Source organism: Scyliorhinus torazame, chromosome 16, assembly GCF_047496885.1.
Source record: "Scyliorhinus torazame isolate Kashiwa2021f chromosome 16, sScyTor2.1, whole genome shotgun sequence".
Lineage (NCBI taxonomy): Eukaryota > Metazoa > Chordata > Chondrichthyes > Carcharhiniformes > Scyliorhinidae > Scyliorhinus > Scyliorhinus torazame.
The window spans coordinates 121,918,063-121,941,596 of NC_092722.1; the positions used below are offsets into that span (position 1 = coordinate 121,918,063).

The 23,534-nt window shown below is 47.9% G+C and overlaps 1 protein-coding gene across 2 annotated transcripts in view; it reads right to left on the reverse strand.

Moving 5' to 3' along the window:
- Positions 1-23,037, reverse strand: part of ankrd22 (ankyrin repeat domain 22) — a 29,682-nt gene extending 6,645 nt beyond the window's left edge. The window contains exons 1-3 of one of the 2 annotated variants that reach the window (XM_072478967.1): positions 22,777-23,037; positions 7,556-7,744; positions 6,320-6,427 (exon numbers count right to left, since the gene is read on the reverse strand). In XM_072478967.1, coding sequence (XP_072335068.1) covers positions 6,320-6,427; positions 7,556-7,744; positions 22,777-22,797 — 318 coding nt within the window. In that variant the 5' untranslated portion in view covers positions 22,798-23,037. The remainder of the gene's footprint in view (positions 1-6,319; positions 6,428-7,555; positions 7,745-22,776) is intronic. The other variant, XM_072478966.1, reaches the window with a different exon arrangement.
- Positions 23,038-23,534: the final 497 nt, after the last annotated feature.

A 23,534-nucleotide genomic window follows, 5' to 3' on the forward strand; every position in this document is an offset into this window, starting at 1 on the left:
ACATCAATCAGAACAGACATATTGGACAATCAGTTTGAATGGTGGCAACTGACAATTCCCTCACTACTGTACTCTAATTTCCACCTAATTTTCCAACTTCGGGCCATAGCAGAGTACACAGAGAACAACCAGAATGGGGAGGTCTCACCCTGCACGTTCTGGAAATCATCGCTTTCAAAGCGCGAAGAGATAGGGAGGAAAGGGCGGCTACGCAGCAGCTGGTCACTCCATACTGGAGGTAGACTGTAAATACTCCAAGGCCTTGACCGTAGAGCTCCTGGCGGAGAGGAAAGAGCTACAAAGGAACTCTGATCTACTCTCCACCAGGAAAGCAGTGCACCAACTCCGGCAGGCACGTGTGACCCTATACGAACACGGAGACAAAGCCAGCCGCCTGTTGGCACACCAGCTGAGAAAGCAGGCAGCCACCAGAGAAATTGCACAAATCAGAGATACCAGAGGCACGTTAGAAACAGAAACAGAAAAGATCAACAAAACCTTCAAGGCCTTCTACCAAGAGTTGTACACCTCAGAGCCCCCAATGGGAGAGTCCAGGATGAAACGGTTCCTTGATGGGCTGGACATTCCAGTCATGGGGGAGGGCAGAAAACGGGGCTTGGAAGCACCACTAGCACTGGGAGAGATCATGGACAGCATTAGCTCCATGCAGGCGGGGAAGGCACCGGGACCAGACGGGTTCCCGGTGGACTTCTACAAAAGAATTGCCCCTGGCCCCGCACCTGCGGGAGATGTTCACAGACTCGCTAGCTAGGGGCACACTGCCACCCATGCTATCACAGGCCTCAATCTCGCTGATACCCAAGAAAGACAAAGACCCAACGGAATGTGGGTCATACAGACCCATCTCACTGCTGAACGCGGATGCCAAAATACTGGCCAAAAGGCTAGAAGACTGTGTACCCGAGGTGGTCGCAGAGGACCAGACGGGCTTTGTCAAAGGTAGACAGCTTACCTCGAACATCAGGTGCCTGCTGAACGTGATAATGACCCCCTCCGGGGAGAGAACACCAGAGGTGATCGTCTCTCTAGACGCAGAAAAGGCCTTCGACAGAGTCGAATGGAAATACCTCAGAGGTACTGGAGCGGTTCGGGCTTGGAACAGGGTTCACCTCCTGGGTAAAGCTCCTATGGCGAGCCAACTCCTGATACTTACAGCTGCACAGGGGCACCAGACCAAGATGCCCACTGTCCCCGCTGCTGTTCGCTCTACCGATCGAACCACTAGCAATCGCACTCAGCAGCAAAAAGCGAGAGGGGGATCCGAAGGGGAGGCAGAGAGCACAGAGTCTCACTCTATGCAGCTGACCTGCTCCTCTACATTTTGGACCCACAGAGCAGCAAGGACTGAATCACCGCGCTCCTGAAAGAGTTTGGCGCCTTCTCGGGCTACAAACTCAACATGAGCAAAAGCGAGATCTTTCCAGTACACCCACAAGTAGGGGGGGCAGCACTAAAGGGACTGTCGTTTAAACAAGCCCGACACAAATTCTGCTACCTGGGGATTCAAATAGCCCATGACTGGAAAGGGATCCACAAATGGAACCTCACCAGTCTGACGGAAGAAGTAAAAAAGGACCTGCAAAGATGGAATACACTCCCACTCTCTCTCGCGGGGAGAGTCCAGACGATCAAAATGAACGTACTGCCCAGGTACCTCTTCCTACTTAGATCCATTCCGATCTAAATCCCCAAGGCCTTTTTCAAAGTGCTGGACAAACTAATCATGGCGTTTATATGGGGGGGGGGGGGGGAATGCTAGGATCCCAAAGAAGGTCCTACAAAAAACAAAATCCGGGGGGGGGGCTAGCCCTTCCAAACCTACAATTTTACCTCTGGGCGGCGACAGCCGAGCGAATAAGGAGCCAGAAGCCGAGTGGGTGCACGCAGAAGAGGCCTCCTGCATGGGTACCTCCTCCGGGCCCTCGCCACGGCAGCACTCCCATCCCCACCCAAAAAACACTCCAGCAACCCGGTGGTGATAGCCACCCTCCAATCCTGGAACCAACGGCGGCAACAATTTGGCCTGACCAAAATGTCGGACAAAGCTCCCATCTGCAACAACCATAGGTTCACACCAGCGCTGACTGACGCCACCTTCAAAAGGTGGGGGCAGGACGGAGGGACACTGACAGTCAGGGACCTATACACAGACGGCAGGATCGCAACACTGGATGAACTGACAGAAATTCCAGCTAGCCAAGGGAACGAGCTAAGGTATCTGCAGCTCAAAAACTTCCCACGAAAGGAGACAAGGACGTACCCACAATCGCCATGACAGACATTACTGGAAGAATTACTGGACGCAAACATACTAGATAAAGGAAACTGTAGTGACATGTATGACCGACTGATAGAAAGGGCCGACACCGTACTGGACGCAACAAGAAAGAAATGGGAGGAGGACCTGGGGATTGAAATAGGGTGGGGACTCTGGAGCGAAGCACTGCATAGGGTCAACTCCACCTCCACGTGCGCAAGGCTCAGCCAGACGCAGCTAAAAGTGGTACATCGAGCCCACTTAACAAGAACCTGTAGGAGTAGGTTCTTCCCAGAGGTAGAGGATAGATGTGAGTGGTGCCAAGGAGGCCTAGCCAACCACGCCCACATGTTCTGGTCTTGCCTCAGACTTTCTGGGTACTGGACAGCCTTCTTCGAGGCAATGTCCAAAGTGGTGGGGTTGAGGGTGGAGCCATGCCCAAACGTAGCGGTCTTCGGGGTTTCAGACCAGCCAGATCTATTCCTGGGGAGGAGGGCGGACGCCCTTGCCTTTGCCTCCCTGATCGCCCGCCGTAGAATCCTGTTCGGCTGGCGGTCAGCAGCACCACCCAAAGCTGCAGACTGGCTGTCTGACCTCTCGGAATCTCTCCAAATGGAGAAAATCAAATTCGCCATCCGAGGGTCAGACGACGGCTTCCACAGAACGTGGGAGCCATTCACGTAATTGTTCCGGGACCGGTTTGTGGCCAACGAACAAGAGGAAGAATAGTCAGGTAGCCAAGAATCAGGCGAATGTAGCCAAAGCATGAGAGGGAGAGATAGACCAGGAGAGGGGGGGGACACAGCTAAACCCAAGAGGAAAGAAAGGCGAACAGGGGAGGGGGGGGGAAAGAGACAGGGAACAAGAGAGGAGAACCAGGGAGGTAGGGGGAGGCAGGGAAATGAGAGCCAGAAGGAAGGTACAGGATACAATAATGAACTTGGCATCTCCAGGAGCAGCGAACAAGGAGAATAAAGACGGGAGGAACGGCAGAAGCGGAGGTGAGCGCGAGACGGCAGCGAGATCCGTCCGGGAGAAGCAAGCGACAACACCAAACCCATTCGAGTATTGCCCACTGTAATTGTTTCTCTGGCACCCGAATGTATATTTACCTCCTCAGACTCCACTCCACCTCTTCCTTCACAAACAGTCGCCTACCTATGTGTTGTAAATAATTTTGAAAAATAATTTTCCAACTATAGGCACATACTAAATGATTAGAAAATCAGGTGCAGTGCATGCCTGCCATTCCAGAAAACCCTACACCAGACCTCCCCACCCCACCACAAGGGAGGTCAGACAATTATCTTTTATATATTGAGGCAAAGGAGTGGAGCTCGAACATTGACTCAAAGCCAAAACTGTCACGTTACAAGCATGAAAACAGTGCCAGGCTCGTGTTTTAGAAAGAATGGAGCAACATTGCTGTTCTTGCAGATAATATGCATGTCAGAATATGTATGTGGTTAAGTTCAGTATTAACTTAAGTTTACCATCACTAATTAGCAGAAACACCACAAGGCAAATTAGAGACAAGCAAAGGCAAATCCCAAATTTTGAACAAATTCAAAAAGCCTCACAGTTCGTAATGGACAAAGTTAAGGGAATTGTTTAGGTTTGTATTTCTTTCTGTCTGAAGCCTTTGGGTGAGCTTTTTTGATGAGAGAAGGGGTCACAGCCTGAGGATATGGGGAACCATTTAGGACTGAGATGAGATATTTCTTCACCCAGAGAAAGAGTGGGGAGCCTGTGGAATTCTCCACCATACAGAAAGCAGTTTCGGCCAAAACAATATGTGTGGGGGGGGGGGGGGAGAAAGAGGGGGAAGAAGACCAGGTTTCTGAGTTGGATGATCAGCCAGGATCATAATGAATAGGGGGAAGGGGGGGGGGGGGGGGGTGGAAGCAGGCTTAATGGCTTACTCCTGCCCCTATTTTCCATGTTTCTATGTCCCAGGATTTATACTTTTAGGTACCACTCTGCAGGAAAGACAGTCTGATCGGAATTACTGATGAAAATAATTTTGTATCAGTAATTCGATCAATTTAATCTACCGAGTCTCTCTGCTCCTTCAATCACCCACCCGAGTTTCATTTTTAGAAAGAGATTTTGCTGTGACGTTCAGCAGCATTTCACCATTGAAACTTGATAACAATATGCAAATAGAGTTCTTGTTCAAACAAATAGGTTTTAGTTACTAATCCCCAGTACAAATATTGAGTCAGCCATGGGTGTATCGGGCAGCACAAGTGGATAGCACTGTGGCTTCACCGCGCCAGGGTCTCAGGTTCGATTCCCCACTGGGTCACTGTCTGTGCGGAGTCTGCACATTCTCCCCGTGTCTGCGTGGGTTTCCCTCGGGTGCTCCGGTTTCCTCCCACAGTCCAAAGACGTGCAGGTTAGGTGGATTGGCCATGCTAAATTGCCCCGTGTCCAAAAAGGTTAGAAGGGGTTATTGGGTTGCGGGGATAGGGTGGAAGTGAGGGCTTAAGTGGGTCAGTGCAGACTCGATGGGCCGAATGGCCTCCTTCTGCACTGTATGTTCTATGTTCTATTCCCAATGCGGTTCATTAAAATAGGAGACAAGCAGCACGGTAGCATTGTGGATAGCACAATTGCTTCACAGCTCCAGGGTCCCAGGTTCGATTCCGGCTTGGGTCACTGTCTGTGCGGAGTCTGCACATCCTCCCAGTGTGTGCGTGGGTTTCCTCCGGGTTCTCCGGTTTCCTCCCACAGTCCAAAGATGTGCAGGTTAGGTGGATTGGCCATGATAAATTGCTCTTCGTGTCCAATATTGCCCTTGGTGTTGGGTGGGGTTACAGGGTTATGGGGATAGGGTGGAGGTGTTGACATTGGGTAGGGTGCTCTTTCCAAGGGCCGGTGCAGACTCGATGGGCCGAATGGCCTCCCTCTGCACTGTAAATTCTATGATAATCTATGGTAAATTCTATGATAATCTAAGCATCTCCCTGTACTGGAATGTTTGGGGTTTTGATAGTGAAAGTAAACCACTCAATTTGTCCAAGGGGACCGCACCCTACAATGTAATTTTAAGAAATTACTCTTCTCTCTGATGCTGCATCCTGGATACACATGCAGCAAAGGAAGGAGGATCAGGTGGGGAGTACTGTCTGCCTGAAAGGGAGCACAGCCAAATTTCCATTCAAAATGCAAGAACTTTCAATGGCGTTTTTTGTGGATTACTTATTGTGATTTTATCCATATTGTTGCAAGAAGCCTTGGCAGTTCCCTTTCCTCAACTGCCTACTACATCAGGAGGACTGGAAATATCCACAAACTGCGGCTAGGGAAAAATTAAAGGTACATGCCCAGAGGGCTTAAATCACAGCATAGCAGTAACCAAACATTTGCAGCTATCCACTCAAGGCATAGCACCCACAACGTCAAACAGAGGGAAAAACATTCTCAGGCAGTCTGCTCTGGTATCCAGCTAGTTTAAGACATGCCCACACAGATTAGACCCCTTGTGGTGAGCGATGAAGATGGTGACCATCCACACCCACTGTTATACTCGGTGTACAAGCTGACCTCCATTTTGGGGAGGGAAAGGTCAATTCATTTTTAAAATTTGGAGTACCCAATTCATTTCTTTCCAATTAAGGGGCAATTTAGCGTGGCCAGTCCACCTACCCTGCACATCTTTGGGTTGTGGGGGCGAAACCCACGCAAACATGGGGAGAATGTGCAAACTCCACACGGACAGTGACCCAGAGCCGGGATCGAACCTGGGACCTCAGCGCCGCGAGGCAGCAATGCTAACCACATCGCCGCCGTGCTGCCCGGAAAGGTAATTTACATGCCGACATCCATGGTATTCAGCGGGGAAAAAAAACATTCTTCATGAATAAAGATAGCAAGCAGCGGCACAGAAAGTGACAACAAAATTTCTCTTCAGTGTAATTCCACTGCAAGTTACAACAGCTTTTGTGTACCATTTAAATTCAGTTAGGCTCGTGCCAATTTTAAAACCTGGATGGAGACAATATACTGCAAATGTAGTAAGGAAACCCTCATACCTACCATTATAATGTAACCCAGAAGCAAGACGGGCATCAAAATAATGATCAGCAGGTAGTCCAGAAAAGAGAATCTTCTCTTGACAGCATAATGTAAACATGTTCGTTCCTTCTTTAAAATTGAACAAAATACAAAAGAAAATATTTACTAATAAAAGTATTAATGTTCCGGAATGTTTCGAGTTTAATATTCTTTCACCTACTGTCTACGCCAGGCTGTTTTTAACAGCCAACATTTACAAGGGATTATTAAATCCAACGTGTAACACTGCCAATTATGAAGCAGTAGCTCACAAAAAAAATGTTGTTACACGAGCAGTATCGATATTTAAATTAAAATTCAAGTGGAGCCAGACTTTCTCCCAGATGGCATCATGTTAATCGCCCAACAGCACTCATGTAAGGAAGATGGATCAGAGCAATGATTGCTTGAGACAATCAGCAAGATAGTAGAACAGTAAAAGGTTTGTCAGCTTGGGTGGCTTGGTTGTTTAAGATTATTGGTGGGGGGCAAGTTCACTTATTGGGAAGACCTCACACCTGTACACAATGCCAAGTGCATCTCTAGTGGGTAGACTGTTAGTCTCCAGGTCTCACAGGGGGAGTGGTGTTCGGAATGTCAGGTTTTATGAACCATTATACTTCAAAAAAGAGAGGCAGCTAGAATCTTACGGCCCACCATGCAGAATGCAGGTGGGAGCTCACGTTCAGATTGAAGTGAGGATTTACATGGAACGGGAAGGTTCACCAGGCTTTAGCAAGAGGGAGGAATTTCCAGGGTAAGCCTGCTCAGAGATGAGAGGCTTTTCGGCTGGAAAAGGAAAACAGAAGCAAGCCATCGGGAACTGAGAATAGCTTCAAATTGATTTGTGGAGAATGAAGTGTCCACTGAAGGGACAGGGTAAGTACATGATAACCATGGGGGGAAGACTTTCAGTCAATTTAGAATTTAAATGGAGTTCTTTCCTGTAGTTTGAAGTATATAAGGTGCCCACTGAACAATAAGCCGTGTGGAATGCTTTTAGTTTGATTATTAAAAGTCTTAAAACTTGAAATTCTTCCAGTCGGTCACAGGAAATTGAATGTCTTACAGGGCTCATAATTGCAGTTAAAACAATCCACAATGTCTATTGTATTGGTTAAATGTGGAACCCAGCAAAATAGAGATTAGGATAAATGCTCTTTCGTCGTTGCAATTTTGACAAGCTTGTGGGGGGGGGGGGGGGGGAGAAGAGTTCACCTTGTTTTTGATATTGACGTTGGCTGTTTTTCTCAGAAGATACCGTACTATTTCAACTCTGCCTGCTCTGCTTGCAGCGATAAGGGGTGTGTCTCCATATTTCCCATCCTGTGTATTCACATTCTGGTTTTCCTGCAGCAATTTTCTCACTTTCGGAAAATCATTTTCATACGCTGCTTGGCAGATTGGCTGAGGAATGAAAAATCTGAATCTTTAAAAGTCATTGTTTCTTCCTGAATGCAATTCACCCCAAAGTTTAAGTACTATGCAATTGGTCAAGAGGCTCAAAAACCGATTGTTGGTCAAATACAGAAGCAAACAGAGATAATGGGCTTGATCTTCAGAATGCCAACAAGACAAAATGGGGTCCTGAAGCTGCATTTTATCTGCAGCAGGGACCCACTCCCATAATTTTACTTAAGGCCTCCACCTCATCAATTAAGGATTGCGTGCGGGCTCTTGATGCTGCCAGCCTGGTCAGATGGCTGGCAGCTCTTGAGGCCTCAGCAGCCCCACTAATGTTGTGGCAAGCAGTGGGTCTTCAATCTTTCCCAGGCAAGTTCAAAAAAAAAAATTAGGTGGGGGGAGGGTGCCATGTTCAGAGAAATTCCGACACCTGGTTGTGAAGACACAGACTAGGAATGCTTTGGTAGAGACTGTTCAATTACTTGCCACATAAATTTACTTCTCCACTGTAACACTCTCCGCAGTGCGGGCTATACTCTTTTAGGGTTGGGGGGTGGGGGTGGTCAGCCCCTGGTGGGACACTAACTAAAGAAAACTTAACTCAGCAAAAATATAGTTCCTGAGGGTGCTTCTTTATATACACAAACTAATCAATACCCAGTACCTATTCACCATATTGCCTTTAACTACTAGGTCTTTAACATCCAACAAAACATATCAGAATCCCCTCTTCTTTAGATTGATCTACAAAACAGACTATTCATAAGGAAAAAATACAGAATACAAGGTTACAACATTAACATTTCTGTGTTTGCATAATCCAGTAAAACACAAGGCTTCCTCTCCAAGGAGATCCGACAATGTATTTTGCGAAGCACCAGAAGACTTGTGCCGACCCATTTTATTTTGAAAATCTCTTTCCTTTCCAATATCTCTTTTATACTCTTAAGATCAATCCTCAAACTCTTTTCCATGAACTCTGTGAACGGTCATCTCAATAACATTCTATATGGGCACATTTTCCCCTGTTGCCCCCTTATATAAGAATTCCTTTAAAATACTTGATAAAGACATAATCGTATCTACCACTTCCACCATCTGCATTTATCCTGGGCCGCAGCAAAGGTGTTTTTGACGACTATTTTTTCCTATTGCCTGGACAACATTTATATTTTCTTCCTATTAAAAACATGATGAATCCTGTTCACAAATAACCATCTGGATGGTTCACATGAGACATCACCAAAAAAGACTAATTTTAGCCGTTCTGGGTCACCCAGGTCTGGAAATCTGTACGCACACATTCTTCTAAAAACTTAATTTCTTCAATGTCTTTTTTAGCACTTTCCCAACAGTAAACATATTTCAGGTTTCAGCGCTTAATTCTAATACATCATAGCACTTGTCCGGCATAGTCTGTAAATTCTATGATAATCTATGATAGTTTGCGTAACCAGTTTAATTCCCCAATCAAGCGTCTTAATTGATCTGCTTCTGCCTTGGTTGTAGAGTCTTCCTTTTGTGAGGATCTGGTTGGATTAAATAAGGATCCTATTAACATCTCTACACAAGACTGTTGAGTCAGGGTTATTCCCAATTTATTCTGCCTAACATCCAACCGCATGTACTTCAAAGCTCCAGAAGCAAGACTTACAATTATTAATTACTTTATTATTTTATCCATCTCAAATGTCACAGATTCATTTCCCCCACCTGCATTAAGAAAATGCCTGCTAGTTTTCCTTCATTGTCGCAATTAAACATCGCTGGACCTGCTTTGAGCTGAAGGCAGCTGCCTTTTAGTAAGACGGAACCAACTGTATAAATACCATGCCCTGGATGCATCATTTAGCACATGAACACACTTATTTAGCCTCCATCATTTCTGCTCCCCATCTCCTGCTTCTTTTGGAGGTTTTAAGAATACTTCTTCAAAAAATTCTGCTTTAATGTCAATGGATTTATACTCCCATGAGTATGTTGTTAAAATAGCTAGGAAAATCTTCAAAATAATAATAATCTTTATTGTCACAACTAGGCTTACATTCCAATGTGACAAGCCCCTAGTCACCACATTCCGGCACCTGTTCGGGTGCACAAGAGGGAGAATTCAGAATGTCAAAATTACCTAACAGCACGTCATTCGGGACTAGTGGGAGAAAACCAGAGCACCCGGAGGAAACCCAGTCAGACACAGGGAGAACGTGCAGACTCCGCACAGACAGTGACCCAGACGGGAATCGAACCCAAGACCCTGGCACTGTGAAGCCACAGTGCTACCGCCCTATGTACTTTTCCTGCTGTTGTGAAGTCTATTCAATCTTCTTGGTCGCCCAGTTGTTCCTCAAATCTCCGAGCTGCAAGTCTGGCTTTAGCTTTCTACGTACCATTGGGAAGATTGTCTGGCATCTCAGTATATACGCCAAACTGTCTATTTTGCCTCTTTTACCAATTTACCATCTAACTTGTGGCCACTACAGCTTCTCTATTGTGGGGTCTCCTACTTCTTGTGGCATTCTGTCGGTTCTTTGGGTTTTGCTCTCGTTAAATGATTTCCCTGCTTATGTCCTTTCTGAACTAATCAACCCTGTTCCTCCTATGACTAGGCTAAGTTCTTCCTTGGGTTGTGGTCACCATTAGGCCCACTGTCTGAACTTGCAGTAAGTTTACCACATTTTTACTTCCTTCTGTCAATCCAGAGATCTGATATTCTGCCCTTTGTTTTATACATTCAGCCAGTTTTTGTATTTCCCTGTGGCCTTTCCTGCCCTTCCTACTATGGTGACTTCCCTCCACTCACTCGCCCCTTCTGACATACCGGTCACCCTAGTTTCAACTTTTGGTAGTTGATCTTGGAGAGAAATGGCCCTATCCTAATCTTCACCATCACTTGATCTACCTTCAGTTAGCCCGTTATCTGCCACAATCTGTTGTTTGTACACACCCAGTGCATGTGTGTGTCCACATGTACGTAGTTCATGGTGCATTTTCAGTTTTCAGCATCTGTTCAGGTTCCATCAATCTGCAATAAGCCATGTGGAATGCCGTTGTTGCAAGATCATTTTGCCATCAGTGCCATTAACCTCTCCATTCTTTCTGCCTTTCTCTTTTATAATACGCCATGTCCCGGGGCTTAAAATTAATCTCTGATGGCCCGATTTCATACCTTAAAGACATCCGGATTGTTTCTACCTTAATAAATGCTCTCCCCTCCGTATGTGCGGCATTCAAATATTCTGCAAAAATAGAACTAATGATAGTCCACGCCAAAGCCCAGGGATGGTCCCACATAATTGAATACACCTGGTCTGCCACAGACAGATAGGGACACCATGAAGTGCGCTTTGCATGTACTGCCCAGGCTAGAGCAGTTGACAATTTACTATTTAGTTGGTCAGCGACGTTTTTTGGGGGCATTTCATCAATCACGGCGTGATTTCTCTCACAAGTAGTTCTTTAGCCATTGCTAAAAAGGACTTTCTGCTCAGATTTGCATACATACTCCTAAATTCACCATTGGCAAATACTCCTCCATCGTCCCATTAAGAATTTAGGTGGTGCTCCCAGCTGCATTCCTTTTGGTCTTTACTACCAATTACCGTTGACATAGTTGTTGCTGCAATTACAAAATGTGTAAGAAAAATATTTCTCTTTATCCCGTGCTGGAAGTCCATCACGAAGGTTTCATTAAAGTATCTCACTAACGGAAGACTTATTACTGGTCACGGTGGCGTTCTCCTGTACTTCTTGCAAGTTTGACATTTTTCACTAATAGCCTCAAACAAGTCTAGTGTATTCCTCATCCAGTACCCCTGTATCCTTTAACAATCTATAACTTACTGCCAGAGGGATGTGCAAATTGTCGATGTAGTTTGGTAATAATTTGTTTCTCCTTTAAATCCCCAGCTGCCATTATTACCTCTAGCATTCTGTCTAGAGATAAGCTTTAAGGAGTACAACAATGACCCGACTGTGTAAATTGCAGATCTCCCAAAGACAACTGCTTCGCTATGCTCCATGTCAAACTTCATTTGGGCCTTCTGCATTGAAGACTTGCTTAACAGTAAAAGTATTTCACTCAAATACTGATAGTGATTTACTCCTGCTATTTTACACAGAATTACGAATCTTTTTAGTGATTTCAAGTGTTATCATAACTGAATCTAAAACAAGTAGAACTGTCATATTATTTGACTTCGGTCTTATTTAAAGAATCCACATCACACTTTAGCAAGTCCCCTCCACAGAAGGAGTTTTAATCTCTTCGCTGCAGCCTGAGGTACTTTCTCTTTAGCTAGACATTAAGTTACCATGTACAAGAGGCTAACTGCACTTTGTTGTTCAACGTAACATTGCTGCTGAGGACTTCCGCTGACGATTTAAGTTCTCGCTGCATCCTTTGAAAAAAAATGTCCTCGAACTTGTCATGCTTAGTCTTCAAATGCCGTTGGATGTTTTGAGGATTTTAAACTTTCATTTGCCAGTACTTCCCTGCAAATAACAGACAGGGGCTTTGCATCCTGATTTGCATTGACACAATTACTAAAGCCAAACTGCTTTGTTCTTGATTTCAGCTACTTCTTAAATGGGCCCTGGAGCTCACACCAGAACCGATTTGTCCTGCTGAGGACTCTCCTGAACAGCTCGCACCACCACTGCTTTGGTGGATTCTCCTGCGCCGCACTCTCCAACAGATTTAGTTGTGAGATCCTGGCCTGTTTGTGTCTCTGGCCCTCTCTTCCTTATTACCAAATACCAAACAGTACATTTTAAATTGTTCAGTCCTGTTGCTTGTTTGCTGCTAACAAAATGAAGGAGTCTCACTTCAGCCAAGGGCACGTGACATCAGTGTTTTAGACATGGGACCTGCTCCCTGCCGGCACTCCACGCAGGAAGACTCCATAGCTTGTTGCTGGGCCTGTGCGCTGTTAAGAGGGCTTGCATGCATGGGACGGCCAGCATTCTGAAAGCCAGTTAAAGGCCGACATTTGTATAAAAGCTGGCTGCGACCGTTGGCATTACTTCCTGCGACTCATGGCCCTGCGACCCTCCCAACAGCAACCCCCCCCCTCCCCCTTCCCACCACTGCATATCGCCCACACCTACTCCCATAAAGAACCTACTCCTCGCCACCATCATATGAGCCCTCCTATACACTACCTTAAACTGGATGAGTCTTAACCTCGCACATGACACGGACATGCTCACCCTCCACAAGGCTGCCGCCCACGTCCTGGCCCCCACCTCTTCTCCCATTTATGCTTCAATGTCATCTTCCATATAGATTTTGTCCATGAATTTTAATAGTGTATCCAAACCTTCCTCAGGGTGTCCAACTGATGAGCCTCTACTGCGGAAAATACATTGCACTTGGTCCTGCTTCAGGGGGGGAAGTGAAAGGGCCAAAGCCAGATCTTGCTTTTTCTATGTAAGGATGTAACCCATGTCATTTTTCCATCAATCATAACGTTCTGTTTCACAAAGCAGTGAAGGAAAATCATATCCATCCACAATATACCTGGTTTCAGTCATCGTTCTAAGAGACTCCAACTGCAGTCTTCTCTCAAAAATAAATTAACTCTATTAATCTTTTGTCTGGAAGTAAATCTCAAGTCTTCAAACTTCATTTTCAGGCAACCATTCTCTGTTACCAATGATAAGAGGACCCCCGAACCTGGTTCTGATGACAGAGACTAGATTGATTTGTTAGAGACTTTATTATTCGCCCACAGACCTTATAAATCAACTCAGTCTCCCCTGGTGCTGGCTGACTCTTTCTATACACATCTGATTATAATTAACTAAATCAATACCCAACATCTGTTCACCTTACCCACTAGGTATTTAACATTCTCTGGCTAAGATCAAACACAAGATGAGGTGCAATGCCTTTCCTTGTCAGCTTGGATCTTGTATGTCTGTTGTGGAGACCATGAATTGGATTCAATTTTGAATTGGTTATTGGAGCAAAGAATTAGATGTATTGATGTCTTGCCCTGTCCAATCTGCATATTGGCTATGGATCGAATAAAAAATAAAAATCTGGAAAAAGAACCCCAGAACCGATTAGATATTAACAGCCGATATGATCAAATTAGGTTCGGAGCAAGGTAGGCCATTCAGGCCCTCTTGCCTGCACTACTGTTCAGCAATTTCCTCCCGGAGGGATTGTTGGGCTGCTTTTCCTTCCCCAAACACGTTCTGCCTCCCTGATGCACCATCAATTACACACAAGGCAAGTTGCAGAAGACGAAGTAATGGTTCTAATACTCCAAGATGTAGCCTATCTGCTGCTGAACCCAGACTGGAGACAGGGCGACAGATCAGTCAACTATATACAACACCCAGTGGGGCGGAGCCACGGAAGAACAACAATATATAATACAGTAACAATGGAACAAACAGTAACAGAGAATATATACAGCGCTGTAAATAAAAGTGGAACAACACGAACTACAATAACAGTGGTTCACCACACTCCCCACATTGTGGAAGGTTGTCAGGTCACTGGCAGAATGCATATTAATAGCCCGATTGGGGCCTTTAATATGAAAATTAGCTGCTCAGATCCATGGAGCCTGCCCTGGTAGTTTTACCAGGGATGGGAAGACAGACAGCCTGACTCAGCTCCCTGTTATATCACTCACACTTTCCGCCTCGGTTCCCGTAATTTATGGAGTTAAAATTCAGCCCAACATTTCACAGGGCAGCACGTTGGCACAGTGGATAGCACTCCTGCCTCACGACGCAGAGGTCCCAGGTTCGATCCCGGCCCTGGGTCACTGTCCGTGTGGAGTTTGCACATTCTCCCCCGGTTTGCGTGGGTTTCGTCCCCACAACCCAAAGATGTGCGAGTAGGTGAATTAGCCACACCAAATTGCCCTGGTGAAACCTCATTCGTCGACCCAAAATTTTAATTCCTCTCATTTCCCCCTCTTTGCTCATATGCTGCCCGACTAGATGGGTGTTTGCCAGCATAATATGTTTTTAATTTTGAATTTCAAGCATCTACAATATTTTTCAATTGTTTCACTCTCCACCATGGGTACAAGCTTCTTTCTAACCAGTTGAAAACCAATTTGTAAACTAAAATCTCTCATCGGGACTGTTCAACATGTGCTGATGGTAGAGAGATTGGTCTCTTCTCCGAATAGAAAACCATCCTAATTCCAACCCTTTGGTGCTTAGCAAATGTTTCATTTAAGACATTATCTGTTACTTTTTCTTTAAAAATAGAAACTATTGGAAACATCCTGTTCCTTTGACATCTGTTCCAGTTAAAGGTTTCAACAGACTTTTCAGTTATTACTACTTTACAATAAATTCTTAACTGTAACCCCTTACTTCATTCACAAACCCCATCATTTCATCAATCTGAATCATTTGCCCTCAGTATGGTCTTTACTCAATTGACTATTTCAGTCCGCTAACTGCCTGAATTTTGCCTTTGGGACTGGGCTTCCAAATCACAGGCCTGAAACTGGGGGCATCCTGGGACCCAGAGCCACATTTTACAGGGATCAGGCAGGTAATTGCTTGCTCTTAGGGATGGTGCCTCCCACCTCAGCAACTGCTGGCCAATCAGAGGACCAGCTGTGTCACTGGGGAGTGGTGGCCAAATCTGGAGCTGCACCTAGAAGAAAATGTTGCCATCGAAGGTCATCACACTCCTGGGATTTGTTCACTTTTGTCAAGGTCACATTATGTGACCTGAGATTTTTAGAAAAGTTGTTTCAGAAACCTGGTTGGAGGAATTCCAAGTCTGGAATTCTAGGAACGATGGGCATGGATTTTGGGAGGCAAGAACACATTGAGGACTTGAGGGTGTTGTGGTCTGTATGGACAATGGTGTCAAGGATTGTGAAAGAAAAATTAATCTCTGTTCCTGTACTTACTGAAAAAAATGAAGCTTTCACAAAGTTTGAAATGCTCTCAACCACACCTTTTGAGAGCAGTTATGGCTTTGTGTATGATCAGTTTGGTACAGTTAAAGCATTCTTACCTCAGGGACAAAAAATAAAGATTTAATTCTCATTCTGGACCTGGGTACAGAATACAGCCTAACATTTCGATGCAGTACTGAGAGTGTGGATGAGGCATTAAACTGTCGTGGAAGTTAAAGACTGCAAGATGCTTCAATGAAGAGCTGGTATCCTGTCCAACATCTTCCCTCAACCACTGATAACATGATCTAATCTTTCATTAATTTCCAGTGCACAAATTGGCTGCTGTATTTCCAAACATAATGACTGCACCTGGTCAGTGCTTTGCACCTTCTGGATGCCCTAGTTACTCAGGAATTGGAAGCACAGGGTATTGAAGGATCATTGAAAGTAGAGGTGAATGAATGTTTTTCTGAGAGAAATGCCCCCCCCACCCCCCACCCCCCCGGTGTCAAGATTAGACCATTGCTTTGCTTGTTAGAAATATTGGATTTGGATATGCTGAATACAATTTTGAAGTTTGCGGTGACACAAGTAGTGAACAGGATAGTAGCAGATACAAGGACATGGGCAAACTTGTAAAATAGACAAAGGCAGGTAGCAGGTGCACGTTAATGCAGTTGAGTGTGAAGTGATGCATTTTGAAAGAAACCAAATGGAGGGACAGTAGATGGGCAGCACGGTAGCACAGTGGTTAGCACAATTGCTTCACAGCTCCAGGGTCCCAGGGTTGATTCCCGGCTTGGATCACTGTCTGTGCGGAGTCTGCATGTTCTCCCCGTGCGCGTGTGGATTTGCTCCAGTTTCCTCCCACAGCCCAAAGATGTGCAGGTTAGGTGGTGTGGTACCCCCAATAACGACGCTTAGAGTGTGAACGGTAAAGAAGGCTTTAATAAACTAAGAACTAGACTGGTGCCGAGACGTATGTTAACAGCTACTCTGCCCACAAGGCGGCCCCTTATATACAGCTCCCAGATGGGCAAAGCCGGAGGTCCCCAGGGTTCCAAGCCCGGTCTTAAAGGGGACATCACCTTACATGATGACAAGGGTACAACGTTACAGTAACCATTCATCACATTCACCCCCCGTTTAAAAAAATAAAAGAGTCCAGCGGGGTGAAGTGCCATCATAAGTCCATCCGTCTCGGTGGCCGGATCGTCCTCATCAACCTCCTCAGTTCGGGCGGTGGTGCGGCGGACATTGACGTCTTGGTTGAGGGTACGTCCGGCAGCACGGCGGTCGGGGCCGGGGGGGGGGGGTAGCGGTGCAGGCGGGGTGTGTAAAGGGGGGGTGCGCGCAGTAGGTGCTTACCAACGGGGAGTGCGGCCGGGAGGGGGTGCCAGGTCCTGCAGGGGAGCAGCATGGGAACGGGCGTCTGTAGTGGGGAATCCAGCGGGTGCCAGATCCCGGAGGGAACCCGCATCTTGCCTGCAGTCAGGGTACTCAACGTAGGCGTAACTGGGGTTGGCGTGGAGTAATCGGACCTTTTCGACCAGGGGGTCCGTTTTATGGCTCTTCGTGTGCCTCCGGAGAAGAACAGGTCCCGGAGCAGTCAGCCAAGGTGGAAGCGAGACCCCGGAGGTAGACTTCCTGGGGAAGACAAACAATCGGTTGTGAGGGGTCTCATTCGTGCCGTGCAGAGGAGTGACCTAATGGAGTGTAGGGCATCGGACAGGACCTCCTGCCAGCGGGTAGTTGGGAGACTTATTGACCGTAGAGCCAGAAGGACAGCCTTCCAAACTGTCGCGTTCTCCCTCTCCACCTGCCCGTTTCTCCGCAGGTTATAACTGGTCATTCTGCTCGAGGCAATGCCTTTGTTGAGCAGATACTGACACAGTTCATCGCTCATGAACAATGTACCCCGGTCGCTGTGGATATAAGCGGGGAAACTGAACAGAGTGAAGATGCGGTGCAGTGCCTTAATCACAGTGGCTGAGGTCATGTCGGGGCAGAGAATGGCGAATGGGAAGCGGGAGAACTCATCGATCACGGTGAGGAAATAGGCATAACGATTGGTGGACGGGAGGGGCCCCTTGATTTCCACGCTCAGTCGCTCAAAGGGCCCCAGAGGCCTTCACGAGTCGAACCTTGACTGGCCGGTAGAAGTGCGGTTTGCACTCCGCACAGATCTGGCAGGCCCTGGTCATGGCCTTGACCTCCTTGGTTGAGTAAGGTAGGTTGCGGGACTTGATGAAATGGACGAGCCGGATAACCCCCGGGTGGCAGAGGTCATTGTGGATGGCTTGCAGGCGGTCGTCCTGCGCGTTGGGGCATGTGGCGCGGGATAGGGCATCTGGGGGCTCGTTGAGCTCCCCTGGACGATACTTGATATCGTACGTGTAGGTGGAGAGTTCGATCCTCCACCTCAACATTTTATCGTCTTTTTTATTTTGCCCTGTTGCATGTTATCGAACATATAGGCGACCGACCGTTGGTCGGTGACGAGGGTGAACCTCCTTCCGGCTAGGTAGTGCCTCCAGGGCCACACAGCCTCCACAATGGCTGTGCCTCCTTCTCGACTGCAGAGTGTCGAACCTCGGAGGCGGTGAGGGTCCGGGAGAAGAATGCTACTGGTCTACCTGCCTGATTGAGGGTAGCAGCCAGGGCGATGTCTGATGCATCGCTCTCTACATGGGAGGAGATAGTTTCGTCCACCGCACGCATAGCGGCCTTGATGCGGTTGAAGGCCAATCGAGCCTCAGCCAAGAGGGGAAAAGCGGTGGTCTTTATGAGGGGGCGGGCTTTGTCCGCATACTTGGGGACCCACTGGGCGTAGTAGGAGAAGAGCCCCAAGCACCGTTTGAGGGCCTTGAGGCTGCGGGGGAGGGGGAGTTCTTCAAGGGGGCGCATGTGGTCGGAGCCGGGACCTAGGACCCCGTTTTCCACGACATAGCCGAGGATGGCTAGCCGGGTTGTGCAGAAAATGCATTTTTCCTCATTATAGGTCAAGTTAAGGGCTCGGGCGGTCTGGAGGAACTTTGAGGTTTGCGTCATGGTCCTGCTGGTCATGGCCGCAGATGGTGACATTGTCCAAGTACGGGTATGTAGCCCGCAAACCGTACTGGTTCACCATTTGATCCATCGCCCTTTGAAAGACGGAGACCCCATTTGTGACACCAAAGGGGACCCTGAGGAAGTGGAAGAGCCGGCCGGCTGCTTCGAAGGCAGTATAGGGGCGGTCTTTTGGTCGGATGGGGATCTGGTGGTAGGCGGATTTGAGGTCGACCGTGGAAAATACTCTGTATTGGGCGATCCGATTTACCATTTCTGCGATGCGAGGGAGGGGGTACGCATCAAACTGCGTGAATCGGTTTATGGTCTGGCTATAATCCACGACCATCCGTTTCTTATCCCCGGACCGGACTACCACCACCTGCGCTCTCCAAGGGCTGTTGCTAGCCTCGATGACCCCCCTCTCCCAGTAAACGCTGAACCTCTTGACTTGATAAAAGTCATATCTTGGGCACTGTACCACCAGCTCCTGGTGGCGACGGGCTTACAGTCGGGAGTGAGGTTCACGAATAGCGAGGGGGGTGCGACTTTCAGTGTTGCAAGGCAGCATGCTGTGAGGGGGGCAAGGGTCCGCCGAACTTCAGTGTCAGGCTTTGGTGGCTGCACTGGAAATCCAGTCCGAGCAGCAGGAGGGCACAGAGGTGGGGAAGGATATAAAATTTGAAACGGGTGTACTTGGCGCCCTGGATTGAGAGATCGCGATACAGTACCCCTTGATTTGTACCGAGTGGGACCCGGATGCGAGGGCTATGGTTTGGGGTGCGGGATGGGTGCGCAGGGAGCAGCGCCTTACCGTTTCAGGTTGGATAAAGCTCGCCGTGTTCCCGGAGTCGAAGAGGCATGCAGTGTCGCGCCCGTTGACCTGGACCTGCATCATAGAGTTCTGCAGGTGTTTTGGCCGAGGGTGATCGCTCCCACTAGCGGGTAGTCGGAGTCCTCAGCCGAGTCAGACTCGTAAAATGGCCGCTGCTGCAGCTGCGCGTGTCGGGTCGAGAAGATGGCCACCGACAAGATGGCCGCTTCCATGATTTTGCACGAGGCTGATGACGCGTCAGAAGGGGGCGTGTCGGGTCGGTGCGCAGCCGCATTGAGAGGCCTGTGGGCTTGAGAGCTAGATTTTCGGGCCGGCTGGTTTTTGTTCTGCTGGCCCCTGGGTCTGGCCAGGCAGACCCTCGCAAAATGACCCTTCTTCCCACAGTCGCTGCAGATCGTGGAGCGGGTTGGGCAGCGTGGGCGTGGGTGCTGGCCCTGCCCGCAGAAGTAGCACAGTGTGCCACCATGATGAGCGGGTCGCCGCGTGGCGCAGGCCTGTAATATGGCTGAGTCTGAGGAAGTCCGGGAGGGGGCTGGCAGAGTCCACGGGGTACGTACCCAAGTTATGTTGGGCCACCTCCAGCGAAGAGGCGAGCGTTAGCGTGTCCTGGAGGTCTTTTGCCCCGTTTTCGAGTAGCCGCTGCCGGATGTAGGTTGAGTGGATGCCAGACACGAAAGCATCTCTGATGTGCAGGTTCATATGGACTTCCCCCGTCACATCCTGGTGGTCACAGTCCCTGGCAAGCGCGGTGAGTTTTTTGACGAATTTGTCTAGCGATTCCCCCGAGCGCTGCCGGCAGGTAGAAAGCAGATGCCTGGTGTGCACCACGTTGATAGGCTTGACGAACCGCTTGCGGAGTAGCTCGACCGCCTCTTCATAAGTCTTTGCCTTTTCGAGCGTGGCGGAGATTCTGTGACTCACCCGGGCGTGGAGTTGACGCAGCTTGCGCAGCCCCAGGATGGGAGTCTCTGAGGAGTCCAGGTAAGCCTCGAAGCATCGGAGCCAGTATTAAAACATTTCCAATGCCTCCGGTGTCCGTGCTTCCAGGTTGAGCTTCTCTGGTTTTAGGCCTGCATCCATCTTGATGTAGTTTAGTTTATTAAATTGTGGTACCCTCAATAACGACGCATAGAGTGTAAACAGTAAAGAAGGCTTTAATAAACTAAGAACTAGACTAGTGCTGAGACGTGTGCTAACTGCTGCACTGCCCACAAGGCGGCTCCTTATATACGGCTCCCAGATGGGCGGAGGCGGAGTTCCCCAGGGTTCCAAGCCCGGTCTTAAAGGGGACATCACCTTACATGATGACAAGGGTACAGTGTTACAGTAACCATTCATCACAGGTGGATTGGCCATGCTAAATTGCCCTTAGTGTTGGGTGGGGTTACTGGGTTATGGGGATAGGGCGACGGTGTGGGCTTGGGTAGGGTGCTCTTTCCAATGGCCGGTGCAGACTCGATGGGCCGAATGGCCTCCTTTTGCACTGTAAATTCTATAATGCAAATTCTATAGAACCTGGAGCATCTCAAATGGAGGTCTCCAGCCTCTTACCTCCCAGAGGTAAAAGCTGGTGCTGAATATCAGTGATCAGACGCGAGTTGCAGATATCCAGTAGCTCCACTGAAAACTACAGTTGTCAAAAGCTCATGCTAAGCAGTTTCAGTCTCAGGTTTATCCCGGATTGTTACTCCTTTCTATCCCCTCCTCCTCCTCCTCCCTGGTAGAAAATAACTAAAGGGAATTTTGTGACAGAAAGTTATTAGGATTTGGAAGATAGCACCTGAAGGTTTGGAGGAATCAAATTCCCCAGTAACTTTCAAAAGGTCAATTGGCCATGTGCTTGAAGACTCGGGTTATGGGTAAAACATTGGGTGTGGAATTAAATTAGACAGTACTTTCAGAGGCAGAACAGACAGGGAGGTGGGATTCGGAGTCCTGCCAGACCTGTTTTCTGGTGCAGCACCCCACCCACCAGCATGGGATCCTCCGTCCTGGATGCCATCCAATGTGGTTTCCGATCGTGGCCACCCCCACACCGTCGGGAAATCCACAGACGCGAGTGCACTGCCGGCGAAGCGGAGGATGCTGCCGACGGAGAGGCCTGCCCCGAATGTTCTGAATGAAAACAATGCAGAAGGAGGTTTCTATACTCGTTCAAGTTGTTCAGAAAGTGCACAACAGGTGTGATCCAGCTCAGACTCAATGGGCGGAATGGCCTCCTGCTGCATTAAAGATTCTGTGGAACAAAAACCGATCCGACATGTATGGACGAATTTGGAAGGGACGCGCCAGTTGTGAAACGTTCCTCCGCTCTCGCCACACGGAAGTGCAGCCCACCTAGGCCCACACCCCATCCCATCCCAGTAACCCGATCTAACCATTGGGACACGAAGGGGCTAAATTTAGTATGGTCAATCCACCTAGCCTGCACATATTTGGACTGTGGGAGGAAACCGGGGGGACCCCCATGCAGACACAGGGGATAAAGTGATCCAAGGTCAGATCCACAGTCATCCAAGGTCAGAATTGAACCTGTGCCCCTGGCACAGTGAGGCAGCAGGGTTTATCACTGTGCCACCATACCACCCATCGTGCCCAACATCAGCAATTGGCTTTGCTTCATAAGCCAGCGTGCATATTGCAACACAACATAACTGACAGTGGTCATTCACCTGAGGAAGGAGCAGCGCTCCGAAAGCTAGTGACATCGAAACAAACCTGTTGGATTTTAACCTGGTGTTGTAAGACTTCTTACTGTAATTGACAGTGGCAGCAGAAGGGAGCTGCTTCGAGGCTGACTTTTACCTGAAGCTTGGACACACCTTAAATTCCAGAGCCTTACACATTTATTGGCACAATCCACTGGGCTGGGAACAGGTCAGCACTGATAAGAGTGGATCTGCAAAGCCTAATAGGAAGGATCCAGAAGGCAAGATTTATTTGACCACATTTTTGAAATCCAGAAGAGCCGTTTAGAGATGTTTAAAAAAAAATCACAAATGTAACTCATTCTCATATTTTAACAAACAGATAACGCTGGTTACATTTCACATCGGCGTCCAAAGTTTCACCTCATTTGCAAAGGTGTGGGTGGCTCCTAAATCGGTTTTCACGAGAGTTCAAGAGTTTCGAGCAGAATCATACAAGCACAAGGCAGGAAAGGTTGACGGTGACTCTCAATGCAGCAATCACACCCCAGCCACGGATTACTGAACAGTTCAAAGCACACTCGCAGCAATTAGTGCAGGCAACAGTCCAGTGCTTACCTCGGAATACAAGATCCCCATCTGTGCCGTGGACTCTCTCGGCGCCAGGCAGCGTGAACAGTTTGAGAACCTGGGGGTCGCTACCTCTTCTGGGCACCTTGTAAACGGGGGGGGGGAGCCCTTTGGAGCTTTATCCAATACAGCCGCGAAATGCAAAACCTGTTTCAAAGAAATGTCCTTAGAGTGCCCCAAAACCGGTTACACTAAATGTTGGCGATGACCACAGAAGTGGGAGTGTCAGTTCCCCAGCCCGTCCATTGGGCAAGGTCGTGTTTAAACTTCGGCTGAGTGGAGGTTCTGGAATGGAAGGGAACAAGTTGCTGCATGTTTAGATGGAGCGGTGCAGTTTTTGTGTGTTCGGAATCAGACCTTTACAAGATTAACTTGTTTACCGGCTCAGTTATTCAGAAAAGAGAACACCAGGATTTGCAAAAAAAAAACCTGCTGATTAGAAACATGCCACGCCTGATATTTCTCCTGTGTTCGAACTCACAACTGCCAATAAAGCCGGTGTCAATTTGGCCCAATGTATTTATTAATTAAACGTGTTTTTAAATAAAACGCGCCACTGCTGTTTTGCAATTAAACTTAAAATTGTATCCATTGTTCGTCGTGTGCTGAATTACAAACAGGAGGGAACTTTTGCTCTTGTGATCTGGAGTGCACTATCTGAAAGAGTAATGGAAACAGGTTTAATTGGAGAACTGGGTAAATACCTTGACTGGGGAAAGATAAATGGGATTTGAATCGTTCTGCCA